At 30.5% G+C, this 27,253-nt stretch overlaps 2 protein-coding genes across 3 annotated transcripts; one reads left to right on the top strand and one right to left on the bottom strand.

The window, feature by feature from the left end:
• The first annotated feature begins 1,287 nt into the window (after positions 1-1,287).
• Positions 1,288-8,070, top strand: LOC129314864 (uncharacterized Rho GTPase-activating protein At5g61530-like). 2 transcript variants are annotated; one of them, XM_054958350.1, is made up of 10 exons: positions 1,288-1,541; positions 2,102-2,214; positions 2,298-2,560; positions 3,358-3,420; positions 3,502-3,520; positions 3,735-3,833; positions 3,928-4,005; positions 4,091-4,335; positions 6,009-6,168; positions 6,368-6,629. In XM_054958350.1, the coding sequence occupies exons 2-10, from the start codon at positions 2,154-2,156 to the stop codon at positions 6,496-6,498; spliced, it is 1,119 nt and encodes a 372-aa protein (XP_054814325.1). In that variant the 5' UTR covers positions 1,288-1,541; positions 2,102-2,153; the 3' UTR covers positions 6,499-6,629. The 2 variants fall into 2 exon arrangements, with proteins under 2 accessions (XP_054814325.1, XP_054814324.1); XM_054958349.1 differs by lacking the exon at positions 6,368-6,629 and adding an exon at positions 7,387-8,070 and having other exon boundaries at positions 1,294-1,541.
• A 449-nt stretch (positions 8,071-8,519) lies between these two features.
• On the bottom strand, positions 8,520-11,040 carry LOC129316628 (MYB-like transcription factor EOBI). The gene is made up of 3 exons (XM_054961037.1): positions 10,793-11,040; positions 9,495-9,747; positions 8,520-8,945 (listed from the first exon to the last, which is right to left on the bottom strand). The coding sequence occupies exons 1-3, from the start codon at positions 11,038-11,040 to the stop codon at positions 8,520-8,522; spliced, it is 927 nt and encodes a 308-aa protein (XP_054817012.1).
• Between the last annotated feature and the right edge of the window lie 16,213 nt (positions 11,041-27,253).

The raw sequence follows: 27,253 nt of genomic DNA on the forward strand, positions 1-27,253 counted from the left end.
CCTTAAAATACAAACTAATTTTTCACAAATTATTAAAACCATTATCATGGTAGAAAAATTTTCTTACCATGATACATCCAAAACATAACACAAGTCTTAAAATATCCAAAAAGGCAGTTTAAAACTATGAGGGACAGACATAATCCTTATGATCATATAAATACTTTTAATAAAAAGGATTAGAGTTTACATGCTCCACAGAAGATATGTCCTAAGTTGGCACAAGTACATTGTATAATCCAAAATAAGAGGCAACGTAAAAGATGGTGTCTCATACACCATAATTACACCTTGGTGCTTTCTCGGCCGGACTCGCTCCTGTAAAAATATTAACCACGGGGAATGAGACTTAAAAGTCCCAGATAATTTAGACTAGTAGATGCTCATAAAAAACTAGTATACGGCTAACTTTGCACTTTTACCTTTTATATAAATTATAACTTACATGTTGAAGTCTTTTGACCAAATATCTAAAATTAGATATTGGGCCTATTTGTTTTAACTTATTATTTCATGAAAAAATTATTTTCTAAATTTTCATAATGTTTGCCTAAACTTTTAAAAATGATATATTTCAAATTATTTAAGAAGTTATTTTGACTAATTTATGAAAATAATTTGATATGGTAAATGAGAGAAATAATGTTTTAAAAGTTGAGATTAAAAAAAAATATCATAAAAATTTTAAAATAATTATATAATAAATTATTTTTATAAAATAAAAAATAATCATAAAATTTAAAAATAACTAGCTAATAATTATTTCTTTTTTGCTATTGTAACAAAACATAAAATAATATTGGTTTTTTTATAAAATAAATATTTTTATAAAATCTTCAAACTATCAAAAAATTATTTATTTTTAAATTTTAAACAAAGGAAGCCATTGAAAGTGATCTTGGGCTTGAAGACTTCCTTATAAAAATGAAACATTATTTAGCAATCTTCCTTATAATTTGCTTCTGCTTTTATTTTTGAAAGACTAATAAACTGTAGCGAGTGTGTGCGTGCGTGTGTGTGTTATTGATAGTGTGGCAAAGTTGTTATTGTTGGATCAAAACAATTTGTTAATGGTACTTAAATGTTAATTTTGGTTAACTAGCTGGTGTTTGTACTTTACGATAAGGCAGGCCGGGGCTAAGTGAAAAAACAAAAGAAGTACTGAAGTACCGTTAAAGTAGTTTGAAGCATCCAGAAGAGCAAAGCAAAGCACGCGTCGTTCACGAGATTTAGGTTCGTGGTTGCAGGTCATTGGTTGAATCAAACCAGCGACGCCTCCACTGACCACTTCTAAATTCTTTTGCATGAGCTCTCTCCTCTTGAAAGTCGCAACTACTATCGCTTTCTCTCACTCTCTCTCCTCGATGGAATACTATTTTTTTTTTACTAATACTACTATTTTTTTCCCTCAGTGAATCTCTCTCTCATCGCGCATCGACTTTTGGGTTTTATTTTCTCATGGCCTCTTCCTCTCTCTAGACATAAAAAGCAGCTGCCAAGATCTCTCTTGCTGCTGTGTCTCAAGTCAGCTCTTAGCGAAGGTAATTTTGATTGATTCTTTTCAACTGTTTTAGAAGTTTAGGGTTTTCGTATCGGCTTCTTGATCGCGTTTTTTTTTTTATTGAAGAAATTATGATTTTGATGCAAAGGAAAACTGTTTTTTCCCCCCGTTTTTGTTGATTGTGTTGTTTTGGGGGAGGCTGCGCATCAAGATTTTTTTTTTTTGAAAGGTTCTGAGAGAGATGGTGCTGTCTTCATTTGTTTTGTATCTATCGTCTTCCCTGCTGGCAAACTGCTTGAGAAACGATTTTGGTCTTTAAGTGCAAACCTTTTGGGGGGTTAAGTCCTTTTCAATATTTACTGTTTGCTCCTTATGATCTTGCAAGATGGCGGGAAAGTGAAGAAGTTGACTATGTTGGATAGTATGAATTCATATAAATTGATAAGCTTCCTGTTGACAATCACCATTGTGTGTATATTGTGAAACAATAAATAATTACACTGCTTTTAGTTGAAGTCGTTAAGAAGTTGTTATTGAGTTGATGAGTGAGTACTTTCCAATTTCCATTGATTTAATTTTCATGAGTTCTCTTCTGAACAGCATCGACTAATAATAGTCATTGAGGTTGATTTTCGCCCTTGGTTCTGTTCAAATGCCTTCTGCCCTCTCACCTCAGTGGCAAGAGAAGGCCAGTGGTTTCTTTTCATCCTCAGGTAGCTAAATCTATGCTCTCTTTTTCGTGTTCACTCTATGGCCTCGATTTCTTTGATTGTTCTCAAATGTAATTTTAATGCAGGAGTCAAACTAAAAGAGGCTAGGGAGTCAGCAGGAGCATTTGTTGGGGAGGTCACAAAGGATGCAAAGAGTAATGTTGCTGATGTGGCAGATCGAGTTGGTTCAGTTGTCAAAAGTCGATGGGCAATTCTTCAGCAGCCATCAACAAGACATGCTGTCCAGGACCGATTGATAACTGCTGCTGCTACAACCGGTACATTGTTAAGGAGAAGCTTGACTGGGACAAAGGATAAGGTAGCAGTTGGGAAAACAAAAGTTGAAGAGGTAATATAGCTCAATAATTGGTTTATGTATTTTGATATATTATCATTATATTTCATACAGTAGTGATACTGATCAACCTATTGAAACACTTGTTCTCTGAAATTTTCATTATCGAAACTGATAATCTGTTTCTGTACTGCTTGTTATGCTGTCTATGAAAGATAGGGCTTCTTGTTGTTGTTGTTATTGTTGAGAAAGTAGGTTGTTTGCGGAACCAAGACTTCACATTGTTTTCTTTTAAACTGTTTGCTTTAGCTTAGGTTTTGGGCTTTTACAGATTGCAGATTGCTAGATAGTATCTGAGGCCAACATAATAGGTCCTTCGTTGGTTTAGGTGATGACTAGACGTTGGTGTTGTTTGGTAGAGCTTCCACTAACTTAGCTTAGGGATATCATGAAGTAACATGCTTATACTATCACAGTATAGGGATAGCTTAGGAATCTTCTTGTTGATTTCATAGTTTTAGATTTCAATGAAGATATTCCTTTCAGTCAAAAGATTGCATTCTGATTAATTGTGGGTTACTTGATTGTCACTTGAATTCATTTTCAATCTGTTGGATATTTGATAGCTTTTAGTTCTCTGTTGGCTTGATTTCAAGCTGTTCTTGATTGGGTACTGATTAAATGGAATTTTTATTGAAAATTATCTATCCTTTGTCTTTCTCTCAATCCAATATTTGCTGGTCCTACATAAATTATTGTCTCAGTAAATTTTTCCTGCACTAATTTGGTGATTAGTTTACTTTATTTTCTAACTTTTTTTCTTATTTGTTTGGCTTCCTGATGCATATTAGGTTGCAAAGAAAACTGCACAAAAGAGTAAGACAATATTGACAGACATTGAAAGATGGCAGAAGGTAAATGACTTTAAGCTGACTGTGTCCTACCTTTACAATTATGCATTAATTTAATTAAATAATCTAAATTTTCTTTTGCAGGGAGTTGCAAGCACTGATGGTAAGTTTTTTCTCTGTGTCATGGCTTTTTCAATGACTTTGATTGATTCTATTAGCCACCTTGGGGACAGAGTTACAGTTTGGAGAAGAGCAGTGCCATAGGAGATTAACTATTAAGTTGTTTGGTGTCTAGAACACTTTATTATCATGCTATAATTTTCATTGTTTAAAATTGTTGACAGCATGTATTATGGTACTTAATTATTTTTTTCCAGTATTTGGAGTTCCTATTGAGGTTACTGTACAGAGGCACGAATCCTGCAGGCCTATTCCTCAGATATTGGTCAAATGTGCGGATTATCTTGTATTGTCAGGTACCTAGTTTGAGAGGAAGGGTCTGCATGCACAAACAGCCATTCTTTTGTTGTTTCAGTGCTATAGTAATCTCTTTTTACTCGTTCTTTGTAGGGTTGAACTCCCCATACCTCTTTAAATCTGAAGGGGATAAAAAGGTTATTCAACAGTTGGTTTACTTATATAACCAAGGTGCTGAAGTCATCCCGTTAGCTAGTGGATTTTATTGTAGTTTTTAGACATGGATAATGGACATCCTGTTACCATTGTGTTGCAGATTTAGCTGCATCAGTACCTGAAGGTACAAACCCAGTTGATGTAGCAGCTCTTGTCAAATATTATCTTGCTAGCCTTCCTGAGCCCCTTACAACACTTGAGCTTTATAATGAGATCAAAGGTGCTCGATCCAGTGTGCATTCAATGAGAAACGTACTGAAGAAGCTCCCCAGTGTAAATTACATGACTCTGGAGTATGTAACTGCACTATTGCTTCGTGTTAGTCAGAAGTCACTTCTCAATAAGGCAGGATACATCTCTCTCACTCACCCTGTGTGTGTGTGTGTGTTTGTGATTTGTCTGATTGTGGGATAAATTGTGGATCTTACATATGTGTTGGGTTGTGCAATTGATTATTGTATCACTTCGTATGCTGGAACCCTTGGTGGGCAACATCAATGAATGATATTCTATGTTAAGAATGAAAATCCGTTAATGGACTGAAAAAGAAAATATGTTAAGGCATATCTTAACTAGCATTTGTTGTTTCTGTAGTTAACAAACTTCTGCCTATTTCCTAGAAAGTACGAAGTGGATCACATATCCATTGCTGAACTACCACTGCTCTTTTGTTCTTAAGTTGTTCTCTATTGCTTTTGAAGTTGTTAATATTGTTTTTAATACTAGAATTGTCTGACTTTTGCAGCTTTGTCAATAATCAAAAGTTAGTTCTTTCTACATGTCTGTCTTTCAACTGCCTTAAAGTATTGTATTTTTTATTTTGTAGCTATCATTCTCCATGTATGTATCACTTTCAGGCTTTTGTTCATATTCTTATTTAGGGCTTACTAAATTTGACTGTTGTGTTGGTTTTTTAGAGCAAGAGTCATGACTATTGATATATAGAGGATTTAAGATTTTGGTGCTCTGATTCTCATATTATTCAAGTCTAATAAAGCATAATACATCTCCTAATTAAGGTCCGATTATAATCACACAAAAAAGGAGATGAAGTGTTGACCCAACTATCAAAATGAGGAATCAAATAAAGTATTTAAATATTATTTAATGGGTGAAAACAGCATTAGATCCTCAAGAAAAGGAATAAAAAGGCATTAAAGCCTGAGAATGAACACATGTTAAATCTGATTTCAAACAATATAACTATAGAGTGTAAATGTTGTCCGATATATTTAGGAATTAGGAATATGAAAATAATTAATATTATTCATAACTGAACAGGAGTGTATTAGAGGATAAGTCTGATAATCTGTCTATGAATGTCGATCAATGGTATTATCCTAAAAACACTACTCATTAAGTGCCAGTCTGAAGAGACAATCCTATTTCAAAATAAACATGAGGGCATTTTATATCCTTAAAAGAATTTACCTTTTGCTCTGACTAAATACAATGTGGTGAGAAAAAATCTCTCATACAACAGTCACAGATATTGTAATTCTCTTAGGTGGCTCCGTTCTTCTTCTTCTTCTTCCTTTCTACCCCTCCTCCTTCTTGGTGGTGCTTCTGGAGGAGGAAGGTGGGTAACAGTCAGCATGATTCTTCTCTAATGTGGTGGATTTGGCAGTGGCAGATGCCAGAATTTTTAGCAACATATTTCTATCTTCCGATCTTATCTGAAATAGTATCATTTGCTAGCTTTGTTATTTCTGTTAGTGGTCTTGTTAGGTCCTTTTGCTTCTGATTTACATAAGGATTGGAGTATATTTTTTCTGTTTAGTATCTTTATTTTCAGTATTTGGAGAATTTCTTGTGTTTGGTTTCTTTTGACCTTTTCTTCAATGATCTCTAGGTTTTTCTTCCATCTAAAAATGTGAAGAAAATACAACTAGTTTCTTAGATGCATGAATTACTTACCCTTTGATTCTATTTAGTGTTTGACATCCAGCACATTCACCCAGTTTTCAGATGCTAATACCCATTTGATAAGTATGCTCGTGACTGTTGACTTTATGCAGATGGATGCTCACAGCCTTGCAATGGAAATGGCTCCTGTTATTATGTGGCAAAAGGGGTCAAATCCTGAGTTTTATCGTCACTATTGGAATCAGCTGACCAAACGTCCTTCCAACAAGAGCTTGGATCCACCACCTGGTGCTTCCTGGGACATGCTTAATGGTGAGTCTGATGTTGCCAACAAAAATCTTCTTCTATAATCTAATCTAATTGAGTTGACAGAAAATGTTGCAATGGTCTATTTATGGTTTCATCTAGAAAAGATTCCAGTTATATAGGAAATTTCAAGAAACCGCCCTGATCAATTCAACCCTGCAAATGATATCCATCTGAACTGAATATTAATTGTTATTATTGGCAGTGCAACTAATGTATGGCCAGACGGAAGGAGATGAGGCATCAAAACTAGTCTTATACATGTTTGATGCAACAAGTTTTATCGCTAGCTGCAGAAATCAGGGAGGGGAAAATGCTTTGATTAAGATATATTAATGAAACTGTTGGGGACTTGTTACGCTTACGCCCCTTGTTTTCTTCCCAAGCTGTGTGAATCTCTTAATAATTATAGAGCTGGAATAATACAAGCATTTTTTTAATGAACCAGATTTTCTTCTTACATGTTACTGAAATTTTGAGTATGTGAAACAAGTTCTTCTTTATAACCAAAATATCTGAGTGAGGTTTAATTATTTATTTATTTTTTAATCTATTTGACTGACTATGTATAGGCTCTTCGTTCCTCAGGGGATTGTTAAATAATTGAAAACTTTACATGAAGAAGTGTAATACTTGAACTTTATGCACTCTGAAAATTGCATTCTCATCTTATCCTATGTAGCACGGATACTTCAAAAAAGTAAACGTACCCGTATCCGATACGTATCCGATACGATACTTGTAGGATACTTCTACATACGTATCCCATATTCTAACATTTGTTATATGATTTTTTTCAATAATTTTTACTATATCACTTAAAAACTTGAAAAAACACTTAATATTTTAGTTAATTACTATAAATATCCTTATATTGCTTTAGAAATTCTTGTTTAAAAATCAAAATACCTATACTTACATCATAAAATGTTGAAATATACATTATAAATATTCCCGTACCCGTATCCTAAAATTTTGAAAATTTGCCGTATCCCCGTATCATGCCGTATCGTATCGGATACTCGTACCCGTATCTATGCAACCTAGATCTTATCTTATACATAAGAAGTTAATTTTACGCTTAATTTTTTTTGCTGCTTATATCAAAGTACTTTTTTCTGAAGAAATATGTGGTGTAGGGAATAATTTTTTCTTGTGGTGTATGGAATAAATGATAATTGCTGATGGCCTTTTTTTCAATTTATGTTAAATCTTGTGGTGCAGATGAGGGTGAAGACTTAGATGCATCCTCTCCCATTCCTTTGGATGATGGAACCCCGGTTGACTTTGCTGCAATTGAGGTGGTTCAATACCTCATCGAACATCATAATGCAATTTTCACCGATGCAAATGAAACAGTGTGGAGATGAACAACACTGTTCCTTCTTTTTCTGCACTGGATTCAATGATGTGAATATCATAGAATAGGAGCTTCTTTTCCCCCCTCCTTCAACCCTGAATTTTCTTTCCAATCTGGTCAAAGATCATTATATTATCAAGCTATATTTTTGAAGTTGGATGAAGGCCACCAAGCTGGGGAAGGATTTCTGATGCTAGTGTGGAGTTATTCTGATTTTCTTAGTTCTTTTGTTCTTGGTTTGGATTTTCATAGTTTTATACATACATATACATACATATATATAGTTGTGCAGCTTTTACTTTAGAAAGCAATAAAAAGCAAGGGAGTTGTACTGCTTTCGTTGATGTCTTGCTTGAGAAATTGGTGTAATAATGACCCTAAACTATACATCGCTTGGATGTGTTATTGTGGTTATTTCTAGGATTCATAATGATATGTGATTATTGTTCATAGTCAATGAACAGAGAAACTGATTTTAGCTAATTGTCATGGTCAATGTGGTTTACCTTTTAATGATATGGATTCATGCGGATGTATATATTCTCTTATATATCTGCTTAGCTTTTCAAATAAAAATAAGCAGGCGTAATAGATAGTTCAATTTTTTTTTTCAAGTAATAGTTACGGACTTTGTCATGATTTTATTAGATAAATAATTTGGATAATGATGTTATTCTGATTAGGGAACTTGGCAACTAGGATACAAGAGTTTTTATTCAAGTAATTTATCTATTTACGCATACCATTGATATTTTGACATAGATATTCGTGTAGGTTGTCTATTTACTTGCTCCCCATAAGTACAGAATACCGCAAGAAAGGTTAGATTAGATACCATTGAATTAATGGTTCATGCATCTAAATTGGTAAATTCAAGTATCCAATACAAGATTGTGAGTTGTGAAATCAATAAACTTAGCAAATTACAACAATTTGGTCTGAATTTCCACATCAGGCATTGAAATTGGAACATAGAAACTTAAGACAATTGAACAGTTCATTTCTCTAATGAAGCTGGAATGTCTTCAAAATAGTCAAATATCTCACTTGGGAAGTCCTCAAAGAGGCCACTTGCTGGGGTTGAACTCTGAGCAATTCCTCCCAATGCAAGACATGGCAATCTGCTCTCACCTTTCTTGCTGCTGCTGCTGCTGCACACATATTCTGGAACCTTGTGCTGTTCGAAAACATCAAAAAAGACAGCATCGAATGGCTCTGGATCAATCAGGCCATGGCAGACCGGCAGCAAGAGGCCATAGTCCACTTGGTGGGACTCAGTGGGAAGTACTTGAGAAAATGTGTAGTACTCTAATGAAGACTCAAATGATGGAACCATGTGTAGTGGAATGGCCTCCTGTGCTTCCAGATTCTGAAATTTCTCCGATGGGTTTTCCTCCAGATGATTTGAACTGCATGAAGGAACCTGAAATCCACAATCTTGCTTCTAAATTAGAATAATATCATTAGAAGTTTAGATCTTCTTTTATAGTTACTTTGAAGATGATAAAACTTTTGGTTTCTCAAATTTCCCCAATTATCAATTTAGTTTCTAAAATTTATTGCATTAAGTTATTTTCTTTTCATACCTCTTGAGAACTAATCGTGTATGGTTATGAAACTTTAAAGACTTAGATTGACAAAATTTGATATTCAAGGACTAATTTTTTTTTTTTTTGGCCAAAAGTTTTATTATTCCTTTACTTTGTAAAATCACTGAAACTTTTGGGGAGACTAAAACTTTTGGTACCTCAAGGTTACTCTAATTATATATTTGATCCTTGAAGTTTAATTATTATCAATCGAGTCCCTGAAATTTATTGTGTTATTTCTCTTTCATGCCTTAAGAACTCATCATGTATGATTATGAAATCTAGGGACCAAAAATCGATACTCAACCAAACTTGAGTGATTGGAAGTTTCATGTTATCCGTTTACTTTGTAAAAACATATGTTTCAACCTCATCATACATACCTCTTCAAATTGTGGTAGATTACGATGATGAATATGAGCTTTTTTTGTTGCTTTGTTATTCTTAAGTGGCTTTGATGATGGAGATGGTTTCTGTAACATTCTCTCCAACCTCTTTCTTCTGCTACTCCAGAAATTCTTGACATCATTGTCTGTTCTTCCTTCTAAGTATGTTGCTATTTTGGCCCACTTGTTCCCAAACTGTGCCTGCAATTCTATCACCACTCTTTCTTCCTCTGCCGAGAACTTGCACCCTCTGAGAAATTTCATTCAACCACAACACACACACCGATCATTTTCTTGCAAGCCAAACAAGTAAATCACGCAGATAAATTCATCAGTGTCTGTTTGTTTTCAACAGACATATTAATCTTATTAAAAAGATCTCTCTACCTCATTTTAATCTGTCTATCTCATTCGAACAATTAATGACTCTCAAAAAATCATGTATGCAGGATAGGCATGAGATATGATTATATATATATATGAGCAGTATAGTCTGTGTTATATGTTTGACAGATAAGCAAGTTTTTGAAGAAGAGATGATTTATAGTAATGAAACTAATAGCTTCTTAGCCAAACACACACATTTTCTTGCCAACCAAACACATTGTACGGATACTACACAAGAATCTCATACACAGACACGACAAACACTTCATGCGATGTGACCACTCTCTCTCTCTCTCTCTCTCTCTCTCTCTCTCTCTCTCACACACGCGAATTGATTAAAAATAAGAGGGGAGGGTCCAAGTATACCTTGTGTTTGATATACTCTTATGAACTCAGTACGGCTTTCCTTCATGATCACAATATCACAAATATATTAACATATCAAAGAAGAGAAAAAAAAACAGCAAAGAAACAAGAAGAAGAAGTACTTCACAGCAACGTTGTATACAAAGTAATCAAAAGAATAGCCACTTCTCAATATTTCAACTTGTTCTTAATTATGCTTATTAAAATATTGCAGAAGGCAACAAGCGTACTACAACCAAAAAAAAAAATGGTTCTAGTCCACTTCTCTAACAAAGTAAAGAAAACCCCACAACGAAACACAGTAAATTAATGAAAAGAAATACAAAAGTTTAGCAATCTTGTTGTCACGCAACTAAAAAGTGAAACCAAGACAGAAAAATGTTATCAAAAGAACACCAACATATCACAAAAGAAGAAGTGCTCTACTTCAGTACTACGAGAGACAGTAAACACGAAGGCAACAACAACCTAGTCCACTTCAAAAGGTTCGATCATGCATGTGAGAACAGAGATACCCACAAAAATGGTGTCATCTTACGTACGTCTTCAAGTTTGGCCTAAGCTTGTTAACCCATCGAAGCCGGCATGATTTTCCGGTCCGAGGAAGCAACCCTTTGGACCGAATGGAGCTCCAATCTCTTGGACCGTTTTTCTTGACATGTCTCATCAGAATCTCATCTTCTTCAGCACTCCATGGTCCTTTCTTTATGTATGTTCCTCCACCGAACTCTCTCTCTCCATCATCATCTTGCTCTTCTGGAAACATTATTTCTGAGTCTCTCGGTTTCATCTCTAAGAGGAAAAAAAAAAAAATAGTCCAAAGCTCTGCTCTGCTTTCTTCCAATGCTTTTTCCTCCTCTTCTCAATAGGGTTTCTCGGAAAGTGCTCTCTATTTCATGAAATGGTGATTGCGAGAATTGTATTTTGTTCTGTTCATGTGTTGATCATTTTGTAGAATCACTGTGCACTTGCGAGTGTACCGGACCATTTTGAATGAGTGGGCCCAGTTAACTTGGTTTTTTTTGTGTAAATTCTGACGTGGCGGAATGTTACTGGGTGGTCGTTTTAGTGTGGGATGCAGTGGATTGTTGTCCCCACTATCAGTAGTGACGGTTTTGACGGTTAGTGGGAACATGACAACCCGCCTTTGATCTCTGTTCAAATCTTTTTCTTTTTATAATTTTTAAGATACATATAAGGTTATTCGATAAATAATCCTTTTATTGACCCACAGGGACAAGGCAAAGACTGAAAACAAATGAATAAATGGTATGTATATTTATTGAATGTGTGTGTGTAAATTAAAAGCAAAGAAAAGCAATAAAATGATCTTTTGCCCAGAAAAAATAATAATAATAAAACAAAGATTCTAATGTTCCTATAAACATAGAAAAGGTGCAAATGAGTAGCATCATTTCACTTTCATAATAAACCCATCAATTGATGTCTCATTGAGCCTAAACATGTTTATAGCATACTTCCTCTGTTTTCAAACACACTAGTGCAAAAAGAATTTTTTTGCCACAATTAAAAGGCATTTTTCATAATAGAAAGTATATGGTATGTAGTGAAAGGTTATGTGGTAGTAATTGATCTACCCCTTAGATAATTTTTGTTTTAATATCTGACGGATTTACCCCTAAACTAAAACTTACTCTCTCCATTTTTATTTATAGGAAAAATTACTACTTTTTACTTATTTTTTATATAAATAAAATCACTTATTTCAATAAACATTTATTATGCATTTTTTAAATCACCTCTCATAATTTACATTAATAAAAAATAATTAACGCATGCTTATATTGATTAACATAAGATATTTTAGTTTAATTTTTTTATTTTCAAATATAATTATCATGGTTAATCAACTTTTTTTAAATTGTGCGATAAAATTTTTTTTAATATAAAAACAAAAGGAATGTTACATAACTTAATTTAATTTGAAAACATCAAAATTATAATTAATAACTTAATTTAATAGGTCAATTTATTCAAATTTAGTTAGACTGAAATTGATTAACATAAGATATTTTATTTTAATTTTTTTATTTTCAAATATAATTATCATGGTTAATCAACTTTTTTTAAATTGTGTGATAAAATTTTTTTTAATAAAAAAACAAAAGGAATGTTACATAACTTAATTTAATTTGAAAACATCAAAATTATAATTAATAACTTAATTTAATAGGTCAATTTATTCAAATTTAGTTAGACTGAATTAATTTTTTCTGAATTCACACATAATTAAAAATTTAATTAAAAATATATTTCAATTAAAAATTTTTATTAATTTATTTAATTTTATTTAATTGTCACTTAGGCATTTATGGCTACAGTTCTTTTATGAAACTGTGGCCATAAATGCTAATTTTTTAACTTATTTACGTATTTGCCATTAAGTTTAATATTATCACAGTTATTTAATAAATTGTGGCAAAAAATTGTCATTAAAACTCACGTTTGCACTAGTGACAATAGTCAATTTGGGGTTTTGATTTGAGTTGTTTTGCAAACAATTGTGATGATTATAACTCATTTGCAATTGAATTTAGGAAAATGATAATTATATATTTTGTAAAGATGTTAATGACAATTGAAGACCTTAAATTATTCAATGTCATGGAAAGAAATATAATCTTTATTTTTAATTAATATAAATAATTATCAAAATAACCAATGGGAACGGTAACTTGATTTAAAGTTAGTTGTAAATTGAAATAATGTTACATGTGAATTAATGAAAAATCAATTATGAATAGATAGATATAGTTTTATGAATTTATGTATAGTATTATATATGAATTTAACAATAATTAGGTGTGAATTTTAGGAATAATGTCATTAGTGAATTTATCGAAATTCAACTGTCAAATAAATAGACAATCTCATAAATTTATGCATTACTTATAATTAAAGACACATGTCAATTGTGAATTTAAGGAATGTCAATTGCTACTTTAAAAGAAAAAAGGAATGTCACTTATAATTATAAGGAATGTCAGTTGTGAATAGATATAAATAATCTTAATGGTAAATCAATGATTTTAAATTTTATGGACTTTATCTATTCACAATTAACATTCCATAAATTCACAGTTAACTTTATCAAAATTTATAAGTGATAATGTATGTATTCATGAAACTATATATTATTCATTACTTTCTATATATTCAAAAGTGATCTTTATAAGTGACATTTTATGATATTGGTTATTTAAATAATTAAAAATATTTTAATTGAAAATAAAAATTTCGGCCCTTCTCTAACATTTCAATCTTTAATTATCATTAATGTTTACAAGGTCTGTAATTATCATTTTCCCTTGATCTTTTAAAATTTGCAATTAGGTTTCCACAATTTTAATACTGGATAATTAATCCAGTACACCATTGCAGTACTATATTCCATAGTTTTAAATTTTATACAAGTTTTTTTATTATCAATTATCAAGGCATACATAGTCCTCTCAAATACTTATCATATTTAAATAGTCTGAATTATTTTTTGGAATAGTTCGGTAAACCAAAAAAAAAAGAAATATTTTATGGAATAAAGAATTCAAGAATGTCAAGGTTATGATTAATTCACCCTTGAAGGCCTAGTGGCATCAAAATCCAATCCGATGAATTCATTTCAAATGCAAATTTTAGAATACCAAAAGATTATTACATTGGATCTTGTAAAACAGGTATCGGAATAACTTGTATGGTTAATTTTTTAGTATTTTCCAATTAAAATACCAATTCTTTGTCCCCTTTTTTTAACTCTATTTTTGTTCTATGTTAGTATTTATTTCTAGGCTTATTGTATTACTCTTTAATATGCATATTCATTTAATTTGTTTTAGAACATGAGTATTTCCTCCGATTAAAAAAAGAACTAATATCTTTCAAGATAAACTACTTTTTTTTTTGCTAATATTTATTTATCCGAAGAAATCCTAATTGAGTGATTATATTTTTTAAATATTAGATGTAATAATGATTGATTTTATTTAATTTTAATAACTTTCAAATAGAAAAGATATACACATGGTATTGAAGTTTTATACTTAGCTTGTCATAGGACTATATTTGGAACAATTCATTCTCATACTCATCCTTTTAAATTCTTTCTCATAATAATTACAATGTTGCCAGAAAGAACATGTACACGCCATGGCAGATAGCTCCGGCAAACTCTTGCCATCCCACGACGGCGATGACAGCATAAGGAAGATGAGGGCAACGTCGACGGCAATGCCAAGAAGAGAGGTGGCTAATGAGGGGGAAAGTGAAGCAACGGCAAGCCAGGTATATATCTTCTATCTAAAACATCACTAATTGAGCATCACGATCAAGTAATTCAAATCGAGTTAAGTCAAATTTAGTCGTATATATTATATTAATTATTACAATACAAATGGCATGCATGAAGGTGGAAGAGTGGAAGGAGTGAAAAAGTGATTTCCATACTTATTATTTTTAGAATCACAACTATTGTATCGACTTATTTTACTAAAATACAGCTTTTTTTTTGTTTATGAAAAATTAACATGCCATGCATATATGTGTGTGTGTGTGTGTGTGTGTGTGTGTGTGTGTGTGTGTTTTACAGGTTGTCAAGACTATGAAACTACCTGAAGATATGGTATATGAAATCTTCTCATGGTTGCCGGCAAAATACATCGTCAAATTCAAGTCATGTTCTAAATCTATATATAAATTCATAAAGGAGATGTTATAGTAATTATGTAAAGAAGTCCCACATTGCTTAAATGAAAATTGTTTTTAGTATATAAATACTAAGAAATGAATTAAGTTTGTAAAATGAGTTTAGAAGAAAAGTAAGTTTCTTGTATGCAAGTCCAAGAGGTATTGGATTATTTGTTACTGAATTATTTTTATGAAAAAATACATAATTATTTATTACTGAAAAACCTTAGAGTTTGAATTCAAACCTTAAATGTTTTTTGGGTTTGACCGAATTCTTAAATGGATGAATCAATTTCTTAAATGCGTTTGTCCCCCCAATTGTTTAAATGTATTTTATATTTGTGTGTTCAAGGTTTGATGGTGAATTAATCCGATGATTGCTACTCCAACATTCGTCCAAGACCTTGACCTATATATAAGCATGCATGTGGACTAAACTAGTCACCAAGCTCTTGAGTTTTTGAGCAATTTCTTTCCTCCTCTGCCTTGTTTGCATGCTTCATCTGAGTTTCTTTTCTATTAGTGCTGCCATTTTGGTGCCTTGCTTATGCAGAAAATGTTTATTTAATCCTAAAGAACTGCTGGTCCATTATTTCAGTGTGCCAGAATAGTTATTAAAGACAATGTACTTTGGCACGACTCAAGCAACTCTTGGTTTACCTCCATACAGCTAACATGAGACACATTTTGTAATGAAGTACACTCAAAATTTGACCCTACAAGATGATTCTTCTTTCCTCTTTCATTCAAGGAGTAGTCTCTGGATTCTTTAGTGCCTACTACAAAACCGAAATACATGCATTACCCGGAAACTCACCATTATTCCTAAAAGGTCCGTGAGAATCATTTCCTCTTTCTTTAGTGCCGCTGCCGTCTGGTATCCCTAAAAACTTTCTTCAATTTCTTAATGAAAGGTCCGTGAGAATCATTTTCTCTAGTAATGGACTGCTTCTCTGTGAAGTCGTTAAACCAAAAAGAGGGTTAATTTTTTGGAAAAAGCCAACAAGAGAATTGATCATTTGTAACCCTACAACACAATCATTCTCCTCCATTATTCCTCTACCTCAATATTTTGAAGAAAATTATCCTCGTGCATACTTATCATTAATCACCTTTGAAAGAAAACCCTATTGCTGATGAGGAATATAATTATGAGTTACTTCTTTTTGAACACTATCCATACGAAGGAGGATCGCATTATGTTGAGTGTAAAACTTACAAGCCAAAAGAAGGTTTGTGGAAAGAAAGAGAAAAAGGTTTGCTTAATGGTCATAGCAAAATCTAACGTTGTGTTATTTTTCAAGGAATATTTTATTATATGATATCATATAATTTTCTGAATGGTGAATTAAGAAGGGTTTATTTTCCAAAAGAAGTTTCAGAAACCTTGTTTGGTCTCGATAACTTATTCTATGACGTACGTGTTTTCATCAAGTGGGTCAAAGTTGGAACATGATCGTCAAGTATTGATGACATATGGTTGGTGATTTGGGACGAAGTTGATCATGCTTTTGCTCTTTGGGCTTTGAAAGATTATGAATCGTCTTCTTGGTCAAAGCGTTTGACTGAGTTTTGAAGAAATGGGAATGAAGATTAATATTAATAATGATTCTATTGTTCGCGGATTTGAAATAATGAATGATTCTTTGGTGTTCGGTACAGAGGATGATGTGTATCGGTGTGATTTGATTGGGAAAAGAGGAACAAGACTTGAAAAAATTATTGGTCGGCATAAATTAGATGTCCAATTGAATTTCTATTATTATTCTATTGCTATTTGGTCATGTGGAGATAACGCCAGAGACTTGGCTTTAATTAGATTTAAAAAAAAAAAAAAACAAGTCATTTGTATACATGACATGTAGTTTGATTATTGAGACTGGGAATTTTGTTTGATTTATTTTCATGTAGTTCTATGTAACATTTTATTATGATATAAAGTAAGGAATTTACAGTGATTTTAAAATTAAATCAGTCTAGATTCTGGTTCAATCAATATATAAAAATCATTTTGGGAATTGGACCGTTTCAGACCAGTGGTCAAATTGGGAACTAGAATTAAGTTGGGAATCGAATTCGGTTTTCAAGAATCGGACGATTAAAAAAACTTTTTTATTTTTTTATTGATTTTTTTAAATGAACAATTTTTTAATTATTTAATATTATATTATATCATGTGACTTTTTAAGTCATGATAAACTTAAAATATTTAATTTTTTTAAATTTAAATAATAATTTCATATTTATTTCTTATATTTAAATAATTATATACATATATAATTTTTTTTATTTAATTATTATATTACTGGTTTGACCATTGATTCAACCAAGTTGAACTATGCGAACCATGAACAGCTAACCTTTTTGGTTTAATATCTGGTCTGGTTTGAAAACATTGAGAATTTATGAAATTTAATTTAATTTTTTCTACCGGTATGATTATATGTATATTTCTGTGTGTTTGATGTATCTTGAGAGAATAACAGTCAAGTTCTAAAAGAGGGTGTTGGAATATTAGTGTAATTAGTGATTGATCACCTAGTTAAATGGTGTCCCTAAAATCTATATAAAGGCCAGGTCACATGTCATTGTGTTGAGTTAGTGAAGTTATTGAATAATCCCTCGTGTTTAGTCCCCATTAATGTTTCGGGTTTGTTGATCATCACCCAAGTTAAGTGCTGATTTGATTTAATTTTTTATCCTTCAAGTAAAGGAATGTTATGTTGTTTTGTAATCAATGTTGTTGTTTATTGAAAGGTTTTCATTAATTTTGTTTTCTCTTATATTTTGTCAATGGAGGGCATTAATGACATTTACGTCCTAGTAAAATTTTCTGGAAAAATAAGCTGTAAAAATAGATTTAAATAATTATAAATTTAAAAGTTTCAAATGCAATAAGACATTTAATTTTAAATATAACTCTCAGTTTATAATTAAAATTTCACAATTATTTAAATCAATATTTACAGATAATTTTTCAGGTAATTTTATTGAAGACCTAATTATTATTAATTCTCTCTTTAAAAACTTTACTGTCATTTTTTACCCAAAACAAAAAATTACCGTCATTCTGCCAAGTATTTATTCTGGCTCATTTTTTTTATGTAACCTAATTGGTTTCCAGAGAAAATGCATCATGCTTCGACTCGCAAAACTAAATGAACCACGTTAGGTCCTGCAAGTGTGCACTGTACAACTCTCTCCTGATCGACGGCAATTGTATACACATAAGAGACTGGAACACATGACCTTTTTTATTTATTACTCACATATCATTCTATTAAAAATAATTTTCTTTGAGACACAATTAAACATTAATATGAATATATCTTTCAATAAAAATTTTAATTTTAATTTATCACATTTTGAATGTGACCTTTCTTAAACAGAATGCCGGCCCAACTGATTGAATTTTATGAAAATCTGTGAAACTAGGTAATTTGCATAATAAATGTTAGAAAAGATCTTTAATTACATAATGCTCCCTCCATTTTTATTTATAGAAAAAAAATTATATCACACAGTTTAAAAAAATTAATTAACTGTATTAATTGTGTCTGAAAATAAAAGAACTAAACTATAATACATTTTATTAATTATATCAATCAAGTCTTCATTAATTATTTTTTATGACTATGAATAATAAAATTATGAGGAATAATTTAGGAAGTTTGTAATAAATACCTATTAAAAAATATGATTTTGCTTATATAAAAGAAAAGCTAAAAATGATAGTTTCTGTTACAAAAAAAAAATGAACCTCCAGTTTTTATTATAAGACACATTTTAGAATAATACTTTGATCTTTAATATAAAACACTTGATGGGGTATTAATTTTGTTACTTAAATATTACCCTAATTTGGTAAAATTAGAAGAAGTTTATTCTATTTTCAAATAAAATTAATTTAACCCCCTTTTTCTTTAATTTTGATGGGGGAGTTAGAAGTGCCATGTCATAGACATCGAAGGGAGTATATTATTTAAGATGCAAGGAAGTAATAGAATAAAATATTCTAAACATGAACAAATTATTGATTGATATAAGTTTTTTCTTATTCTATATAATGCGTATTATCTCATGGTGCAGAAACCAAAAAAAGAAAAGAAACAATTCCATTGCAAAGCAACTCAGATATGATATCTATTAATATCAAATAATAGAAAAGCATGCAACACGTGTAATTCACAATATTGTCAATTGATGATACATAGAGGATTGGCTAACAAAGCTCTAAGCCCCAAAATCATTGAAAGGTGTTAACAAGCATTTGCTTCATCTCATGCCAATTTCAATTATATTGTTTTTGTGCAGTCAGTAAATGGACTATTCAATACTTCTTTGGATGGCTCGTGAAGACACTACTAAAAATTATGTTTTTTAATTACTTCGCTTTTTAACGCATTGTTATAAATAAAATGGTGGCAAAACTGTAAATATATAAAAATTTTACCCAAGTACTATGTAACATTTGATGTTGGTAGAGTCGGGAATAAGGGTCGGGCTTGGAGGGCTGGGCCTGGAGGCCCTATTTAAATAAAGGTTTGGACTTTAAAAATAAATTTCTTTTAAAGTAATCGGGCTTGAGGACTTAGCCCTGATAAGCCTTGTAAAAAAGGGCTCGGACTCGGATAGCCCTTCAAGCCCTGTTATATTATTATTATTATTATTTTCTTTGGTGGAACATATGTTTGAAGCCAATGATCTGCTTACCTGATCCTACACGCATTATATTATTATTAATTTTAATTTATTCTAAAATTAATTTAATAAATATCAGTGTATTTATAAAATTCTTGATATTTTTTATTTTTATAATTATTATGTTTGTATATTTATAAAAAATGAATTATTTTTTAACTAAGATTTAAATTTTATTACTAGACTTCTGAATGTGTTGTTTAATTTTTAAAAAATTATGAGGATTTTATTTTTTTTAATTTCAAAATATTTTAATTAATTTATAATATTTAATTTTATTTTTATTTTTTTAAAAAAAGGCTTGCGGGCCTGGCTCTAAGCCCTTCACATAAGAGTCAGGTTTGAGAGATGGGGTTCGAAATGAAGAACCGAACTTTAGGACTCAGGTCTTTAAGGGCCGAGCCCATAAGGGCCAGGCTTATGGGCTAGGCCCCGCCCGTATTTTCAGCTCTAGATGTTAGTTATTTAATAACCGACATCAAATTCTATTTCCACGTTGTTTCTGAAAGGAATCGATGTGGAAACAATGGTTTTCAATGTTGGTTCATTAAGAACCAATGTTGAAAACGTTTTCTAAAAAAATTAAAAAAGTCATGTTTTCAATGTTAGTTCTTAATGAACCGATGTTGAAAACAGAAACTACGTTGTTTTCCTTGTAGAGCCAACGTCGTTTCCCTCTTTCTTAAAATCGCAGACACGCCAAACAAACCCATCGTTTTCCCATTTTTGTCAGTTTTAAAAAACCCATAGCGTCTTCTTTGACTAAACCCATTCGTGTTCTTCACTAAAGTTGCCATCAAAGCTGTTGTATACTGCCGCTGTCATGATTTCTGGCGCCATTGATGCCATAGCCGCTCCCGTCAATCCGTTTCCCTGTGTTGAAGCTATTTCTCTCGTCATTTTTGTGATTGTGGGGCTTTTGAGTACATTTTCCTCATTTCTCTTTATAAGTCAAGCTTATTCTTTAATTTGGATCTCCATTTTGCTTTATTCCTTCTTCCATTTGCTTATTTAGTGATTTGGGTCTCCATTTGCTTGCTTTTTCCTGACTCCATTGTTGGCTGTTGCTTGAAGTTGGTTTTTTGGTTGCATTTTCGTCAACATAGATTCCAAATACTCACTCTATTTCTATCGTAGAAGAAAAAATTATATCATACAATTTAAAAAAATCAATTAACTATATTAATTATGTCTGAAAATAAAATAATTAGACTACAATATCCTTTATTAATTGTGTCAATCAAGCCTTCATTAATTATTTTGTATGACTATGAATGATAAAATTATAAGGGATAATTTAGGAAGTTTGTAATAAATGCATATTAAAAAAATATGATTTTGCTTATATTAAAAAAAAGCTAAAAATGATAGGTTCTCCTACAAATAGAAACAGATAAAGTAAGTATCATTATTTTTTTAGTTTTTATTTGATTTATAAAAATTTTCTTGTCTGGTTATAAATATATATATATATATATATATGATTCTTTTTGCTGTTTTAATTTTTTTATAACTAATGTAATTCTTTTCTTCTGTAAAATGTTTTCTAGAAAGATAATTAGATTTGTTGTGATGAATGTTGGATAAAGGAATGGAATTTGCACTTGTTTACATGAATTAAATTTCTTATGATGAATTTTTTGCTATGAATTACTAGATAGTATAACGAAATCTATATTTATTTAGAGAAATTGTTATATGTTTAAATTTATTTAATTTAATTTTCAAGTTGCTTGAGATTTAAGTTAAACGTAATTGTTATTGAAATTTTAGGAGGTCTTATTTTAAAGAAAAACCTTGCCAATTTTTTTTAAATATTTACAAAACTTAAATATATAATATAATAATGGTTTGGAAGTTTGATTTGAATTCTATAAAAGGATGAGTTAGATAGTTAGTCATTGGAATCATTGATTACTTGTCATCAATCCTAAGCCTCGCAAGTAAAATGAAGTTTATAAATATAAAGAGTTTTTTCACTTAACATACTAATCTCTTAACTTGAACTCTTTCTATAAACTTATACTAATTATATTAATATTTTCATTAAAAGGTCTATGTGTCACATAGAAGACTACCCAATAAACCTCTCTAACTAATAGGTAAAGTGTCGTAAAGTGGAGACATCTTTTTTCTTGAAAGTGGCTATTAGATATATATGATATATCTGTGTACAAAAATCTATGCATAATGAATGTAACTAGCTAATTATGTCCGTACTTTCACAGGGGGGCTTCAATCCCTAAAACGTCATCTGTTTGACTAAAATCCGTAATTTATACTCTCTTTGGTCAGACAAACTTTGAAACTTTTTAGCCCTTAGATAAAATTAGAATAATTAATATTTTTTTTGTTTTACCCCTGTTATTTATTATCATTTAAATTCCTATACAACCATTTATTATAATTTGTAATTGCAAAGGATGACAAAATTTAAAAGTTACATACTTTTAAAATAATATTAATGATGTAACCACTATTTTTTAATAAATACAAAGTTGGTTAAATTTACCTTATATTAAAAATAAAAAATAGTATGAATATATGTAATTGTAAAAATAAAATAGTTTGTATATGTGTGCGCGCGCGCATTTCTTCTTATATCTTCGTTAATCATGATATAGGTTTTCTAGAATCTCAAATTAACCTTTTATAGTTTAATTAATTTTATGAAGTAGAGAATTGAATAATATCAAGGTTGATTATTTCATCCCTGAAGGCTATAGGATCAATATCCAATCCCATGAGTTCCGAGATTTAAAAATACCAATGAATATTTGAAAATTAATTGAGAATATCACTTGAGCCAATATTCAGACCAACAATAAGAAAAGGGATCAATTCAACAGAAAAAAGAAAGAAAGAAAGAAAGAAAGAAAGAAAGAAAGAAGCGGGTGATTTAGAAAGCTAAGATATTCTATTAGATTGTAAGAAGATATCGTAACATAATTACTTCGTATAATTATTTTTTAGTATTTATAATTGAATACAAATAATGAATTATTAATTCTTAATTTCTACTACATTGTTATTTTGTGTTACTATTTATTTCTTAGCCGAGCGTATTATTTAATATGCATATTTAATATTCTTTTAAGACTATGTACATGCCAACAGCACAGAAAAATCTTCCTTGCGATAAACTATTTTTTAGTATTTCTTTGCTATATATATTTTTGGTCATATTTATTTATCTGAAGAAACCCAAATTATATATATATATATATTAAATATTAGATAAAGATAATTGATTTTATATAATTTTTATATTTTTAGATAGAAAAGATATGCATGCTATTGAATTTTTATCGCTTTACTTCGTTATGATTATATATATATATATATATATGAAGAGTTGATCATTCTCACCTTCTTAGTTCTCTCATTATAATTTCTGCACATCTCGGTTCATTTCTTTTGACGGACAGTGAGAAGAGCGACGTGGCTACCGGCATGGTATGTAACTTAGTATAACATGCAAGCTCTTTTGTATACGAATTAGATCTGTTTGTGACATTACACACTGAAACCTTCTAATTTGAAAGCACACAAGTCCTTTCTTGTGTCAGTTTATATTTTGGGTGAAAATTCACTCGTCCTTTTCTTAATTGTGTCCGTTGATAATATTAATGGCAAGACTTTGTTATATTCTTAAATGAAGAATATTTTTAAAAGGTTATATTTTTATTTTGAATAAATAAAATTGTAAAGTATATTCAATAAACTTTATTAATATATGTGATTTTATTTGAAAGTATCTTATAAATTAGAAAGAAAGAATAAATGCTTGTATTCAGACGACTATATATTAATCATATTTATGATTGGTGTCTTATTTGTGTTATTTAGATTATAGCACAATGCAGGATTGATTACGGATTTCATGGTTCTCTAAGATGAAGTGTAAAATATCTTCTTCTTTTTTTAGTGTCGCAAAAATATGCGAAACAAATTTCCTATTTTGTTATCATTATTTTTAGAAAAACTTCAATGTTTTTACAGCTCATCCATTAAAACTATAAATGGAGCTACCTAAAGATCTGACACAAGAAATATTCTCATGGTTGCCGGTGCAATCCATCTTCAAAAGTCATTTCGCAAGCTACTTGAATTCACAAAGGATCCCAGTTTCACAGTGAAACATACTCAAAATTTGAACTCACAATATGATTCTTCCATTTTCATTCAATGATCTGTGGATGGCGGCCTGATTCCATCCACAAAACTGAAATATATGCATTACCTGGAAAAGATTCTTCATCGTCTTCGTCTTCATCGTGTATTCCTAAGACCTTCCTTCTATTTCTTAATGATGAAACAAAAAGGACCGTGAGAATCCTTCTGTCTAGCCATGGATTGCTTCTCTGTGAAATCCTTCCTAAAAGAGAACTAATTATCTGTAACCCTAAAACACAGTCATTCTCCTCCATTGTTTCACTACCTAGTTTGCTAGAAAACTATCCTCATGCATGCATATCATTGGCCTTTGACGGTGATATTCATAATGATGAACATCATCAACTTGCTCTTTTTGAATACTATCAAGACCAAGAATCAGAATCAGAATCATCAGATCATGTGTGTAAAACTTACATACCAAAAGAACGCGTGTGGAAAGAAAAAAGAGTAAAAAGCTCACTTATGGGTTATGATAGGATGATGATTTGTCCTTATTTTGATGAAAGTTTTCATTATATAATATCATACAATTTTGGGGACGGTGACACAAGAAGGGTTCTTTTTCCTGAAGAAGTCAGAGAAACCGGCGGCCGGTTTGATCTCAATAGATTAGATTTATGGCGACTTGCAAATTTTTAATAGGGTTAAAATTGGAACGTCATCAAGTGGAAAATTTGATGACATTCGTTTGGTAATTCTGTACAAGACGATTGCTTTTGCTTTAATTTCTGGGTTTTGAAAGACTATGAATCGTGTTCTCGGTCAATGTTTTTGACTTTGAGTTTGGAAGAAATGGGGTTGGAGAAGGACACTATTGTTCGTGGATTTACACTAATAAATAATGGAGGTTCTTTAGCGTTTGCTACGAGAGATTATGTGTATTGGTACGATTTGGTAGGTGAAAGAGAAAAAAGACTTGAAAAAATCGGCAAGCATTATTTTCGTTGTGGATTGAAATCCTTTCCTTATTCTAATACTCTTTATCCATGTGGAGCTGATGCCAAAGACCTGGCTATTACTGTGTAAAAGAATATTGTACTTGATTTTTAGTTTAAATTTAGAGGAAGAATTTGACTTCTTCTTCTTCTGTTTTTCACCGAGGACACTTGGTTCAATAATCAAAAGATCTAAATCAGCTTATCCTAAAACTTTCACCTCTAAATCAAAGCATGGATGATGATTAAATAAGCATAAGTTAACATCTGAAGAGTAAGATAATTTGGCTAAAAAATCAGTATCCCTATTGCAATCCCCATCGTGTTCAATTTCTGATATATATACAATCACATTAAATAAATATGTTAAAAATATTCCTGAGATATCCATAAGGCCGTTGTTGATAATAATAATTTACCAAGGTTTGGAATTTTAGATAGAATGTGGTAATGCCCCTAGTTTCTCAGGATATCGATCGATCTAAAAAAAAAATAATTTGACCTTTTTTTAATGGGTTATATATATATATATATATATATATATTACCATAAGAAAGTTATGAGATTATACTATTTTGGGCCCAAACAATATTAAATACTTATATGATAATACTTTAACACCTTAAGCGCGCATGATTGTTTTTTGGATTAACAGCTATGATATATATATTAATTTTTGTTTTTGAGAAAGAAACCAAAAAACTAATTTCCTCATAAGAAACCATTTGTTACGTTTTAAAAGTCGGATATCAAATAATGTCAATATGGAAAAGATTAGTGGGTCATATTTTTCATGATCCAATCAGTTAGAGCAACCATCAAATTGGTGATATAATGATTAAATGAAAACTAATATTTTATACTTATATGATAATACTCCCTACGTTTTGATTTATAAGATGTTTTTTAAATTGATGATTGCATGTTTTCAAGAAACGCCTTTGTCTCATTTATTCTTTGCTAATGATTTGATACTCTTTGCTCGAAGCAAACTTAATTAGATCAATTGCATGTTATTAGACATTATCTTAATGATCGAATTCTGTACTGCCTCGAGTCAACAGCAAAGAGGTGCTTTATTTCAAAAATAAAATTATCAAAAATAATAATATATAAAATTTTATCTGATTGAATTGGTACAGTTTTATTGGATTGAATACAAATGATGACATGACACAACGGTACAAAATTTCTCACTTAGGCAAAATACTTGGAGATATAAACCACTCATCTATGGAAAAGCTTCTAAGTGTCTCTGTTTGGTGGGCTAATTGTAAATTGATAAAACCCACATGAAGCTTTCATCCTGGAAAGCCAAATATATGTATGTATGTATGGTGATAATATCTTGCTAACGGGGAGGAAGTTACATACACAGCCTAGAAGCAATAATGAGGCTATGGTATAAAGAAATTTAAACAAAGAAAATCACACCTAAGTCTCATAGGACATATTTAATTATCAAGAAATTTCATAAAATGTATAAAATACTTTAAAATTTTAAATCCTACGTATTTATAATTAGACAAAGGGCATTTACAAGTTGGGTATGAATTTAATATCAAGTTGTCATTTTTCTTTGCGCAATTATAAATGTCCTTTGCCAAATTGTAAAATATAGAATTTGAAATTTAAAAGTATTTTATAAATGTCATGAAATTTCTTAATAATTAAATCTGTTCTATGAAACCTAAGTTGGATTTTCGTTTTTAAATCCTAAAAAACAAGGCTTTTATTCTCAAATTGTGCAGGCAACTGAATACTAAAACTAATTAATGAGCTTTGGGTCGAAGTCCTGCGTGCCAAGATGTGGAAAGGTCAAAGTCGCGTTTGGATTTAATATTAACTTTTTTTATAATTTATTATAAATTTTCATTTTAATATATATAATATTAAAAAAATAATAAAGATAATCTTCAAACTGACACTTTAAAAAATTAAAAAAAAAGTTGCAATTTAAAAACTTTAAATGTAGACTATTCAGAGTAAATCTGGATAATTAATTTATAAAAATTATAAAAATATTTAATATTAAATTAGACTATTCAGATTAAATCTACATTGTCTAGATTAATGACAGTAAATTTATTAAAATTTATAATTTTTATTTTAATATATATAATAAAATATAAAAAAAAACTTATAAATCTAAATAGTCCAAATTATTCATCATGCGATGAGCATAAAAGTAGACATATCAAATCCTACATAAAAGGCTAGAACCATGGTACTTACCTAGTTATAATTGTTAGAGCCATCAATAAGAGTCCGGTTTGATAGGCTACCCTTTTAAGTTAATTATGTTTTAAGGTTAGGCTTGAAAAAATAGAAGATTTTAATATAAAAAGGCCTTTAAGCCATATCCTTATAAATTTTTTTTTGTAACTTTATTTATTTAATTTACTTAAACTTCAAAATTAATATATGAGAATGACATAACTTGTTAAATATTTATTTTAGGAAATAAAGATGAAGTTAGTGAGTTTT

The sequence above is a fragment of the Prosopis cineraria genome, unplaced genomic scaffold (genome assembly GCF_029017545.1).
Source record: "Prosopis cineraria cultivar Desert tree isolate PC_DT_omini unplaced genomic scaffold, ASM2901754v1 PC7, whole genome shotgun sequence".
Classification (NCBI taxonomy): Eukaryota; Viridiplantae; Streptophyta; class Magnoliopsida; order Fabales; family Fabaceae; genus Prosopis; species Prosopis cineraria.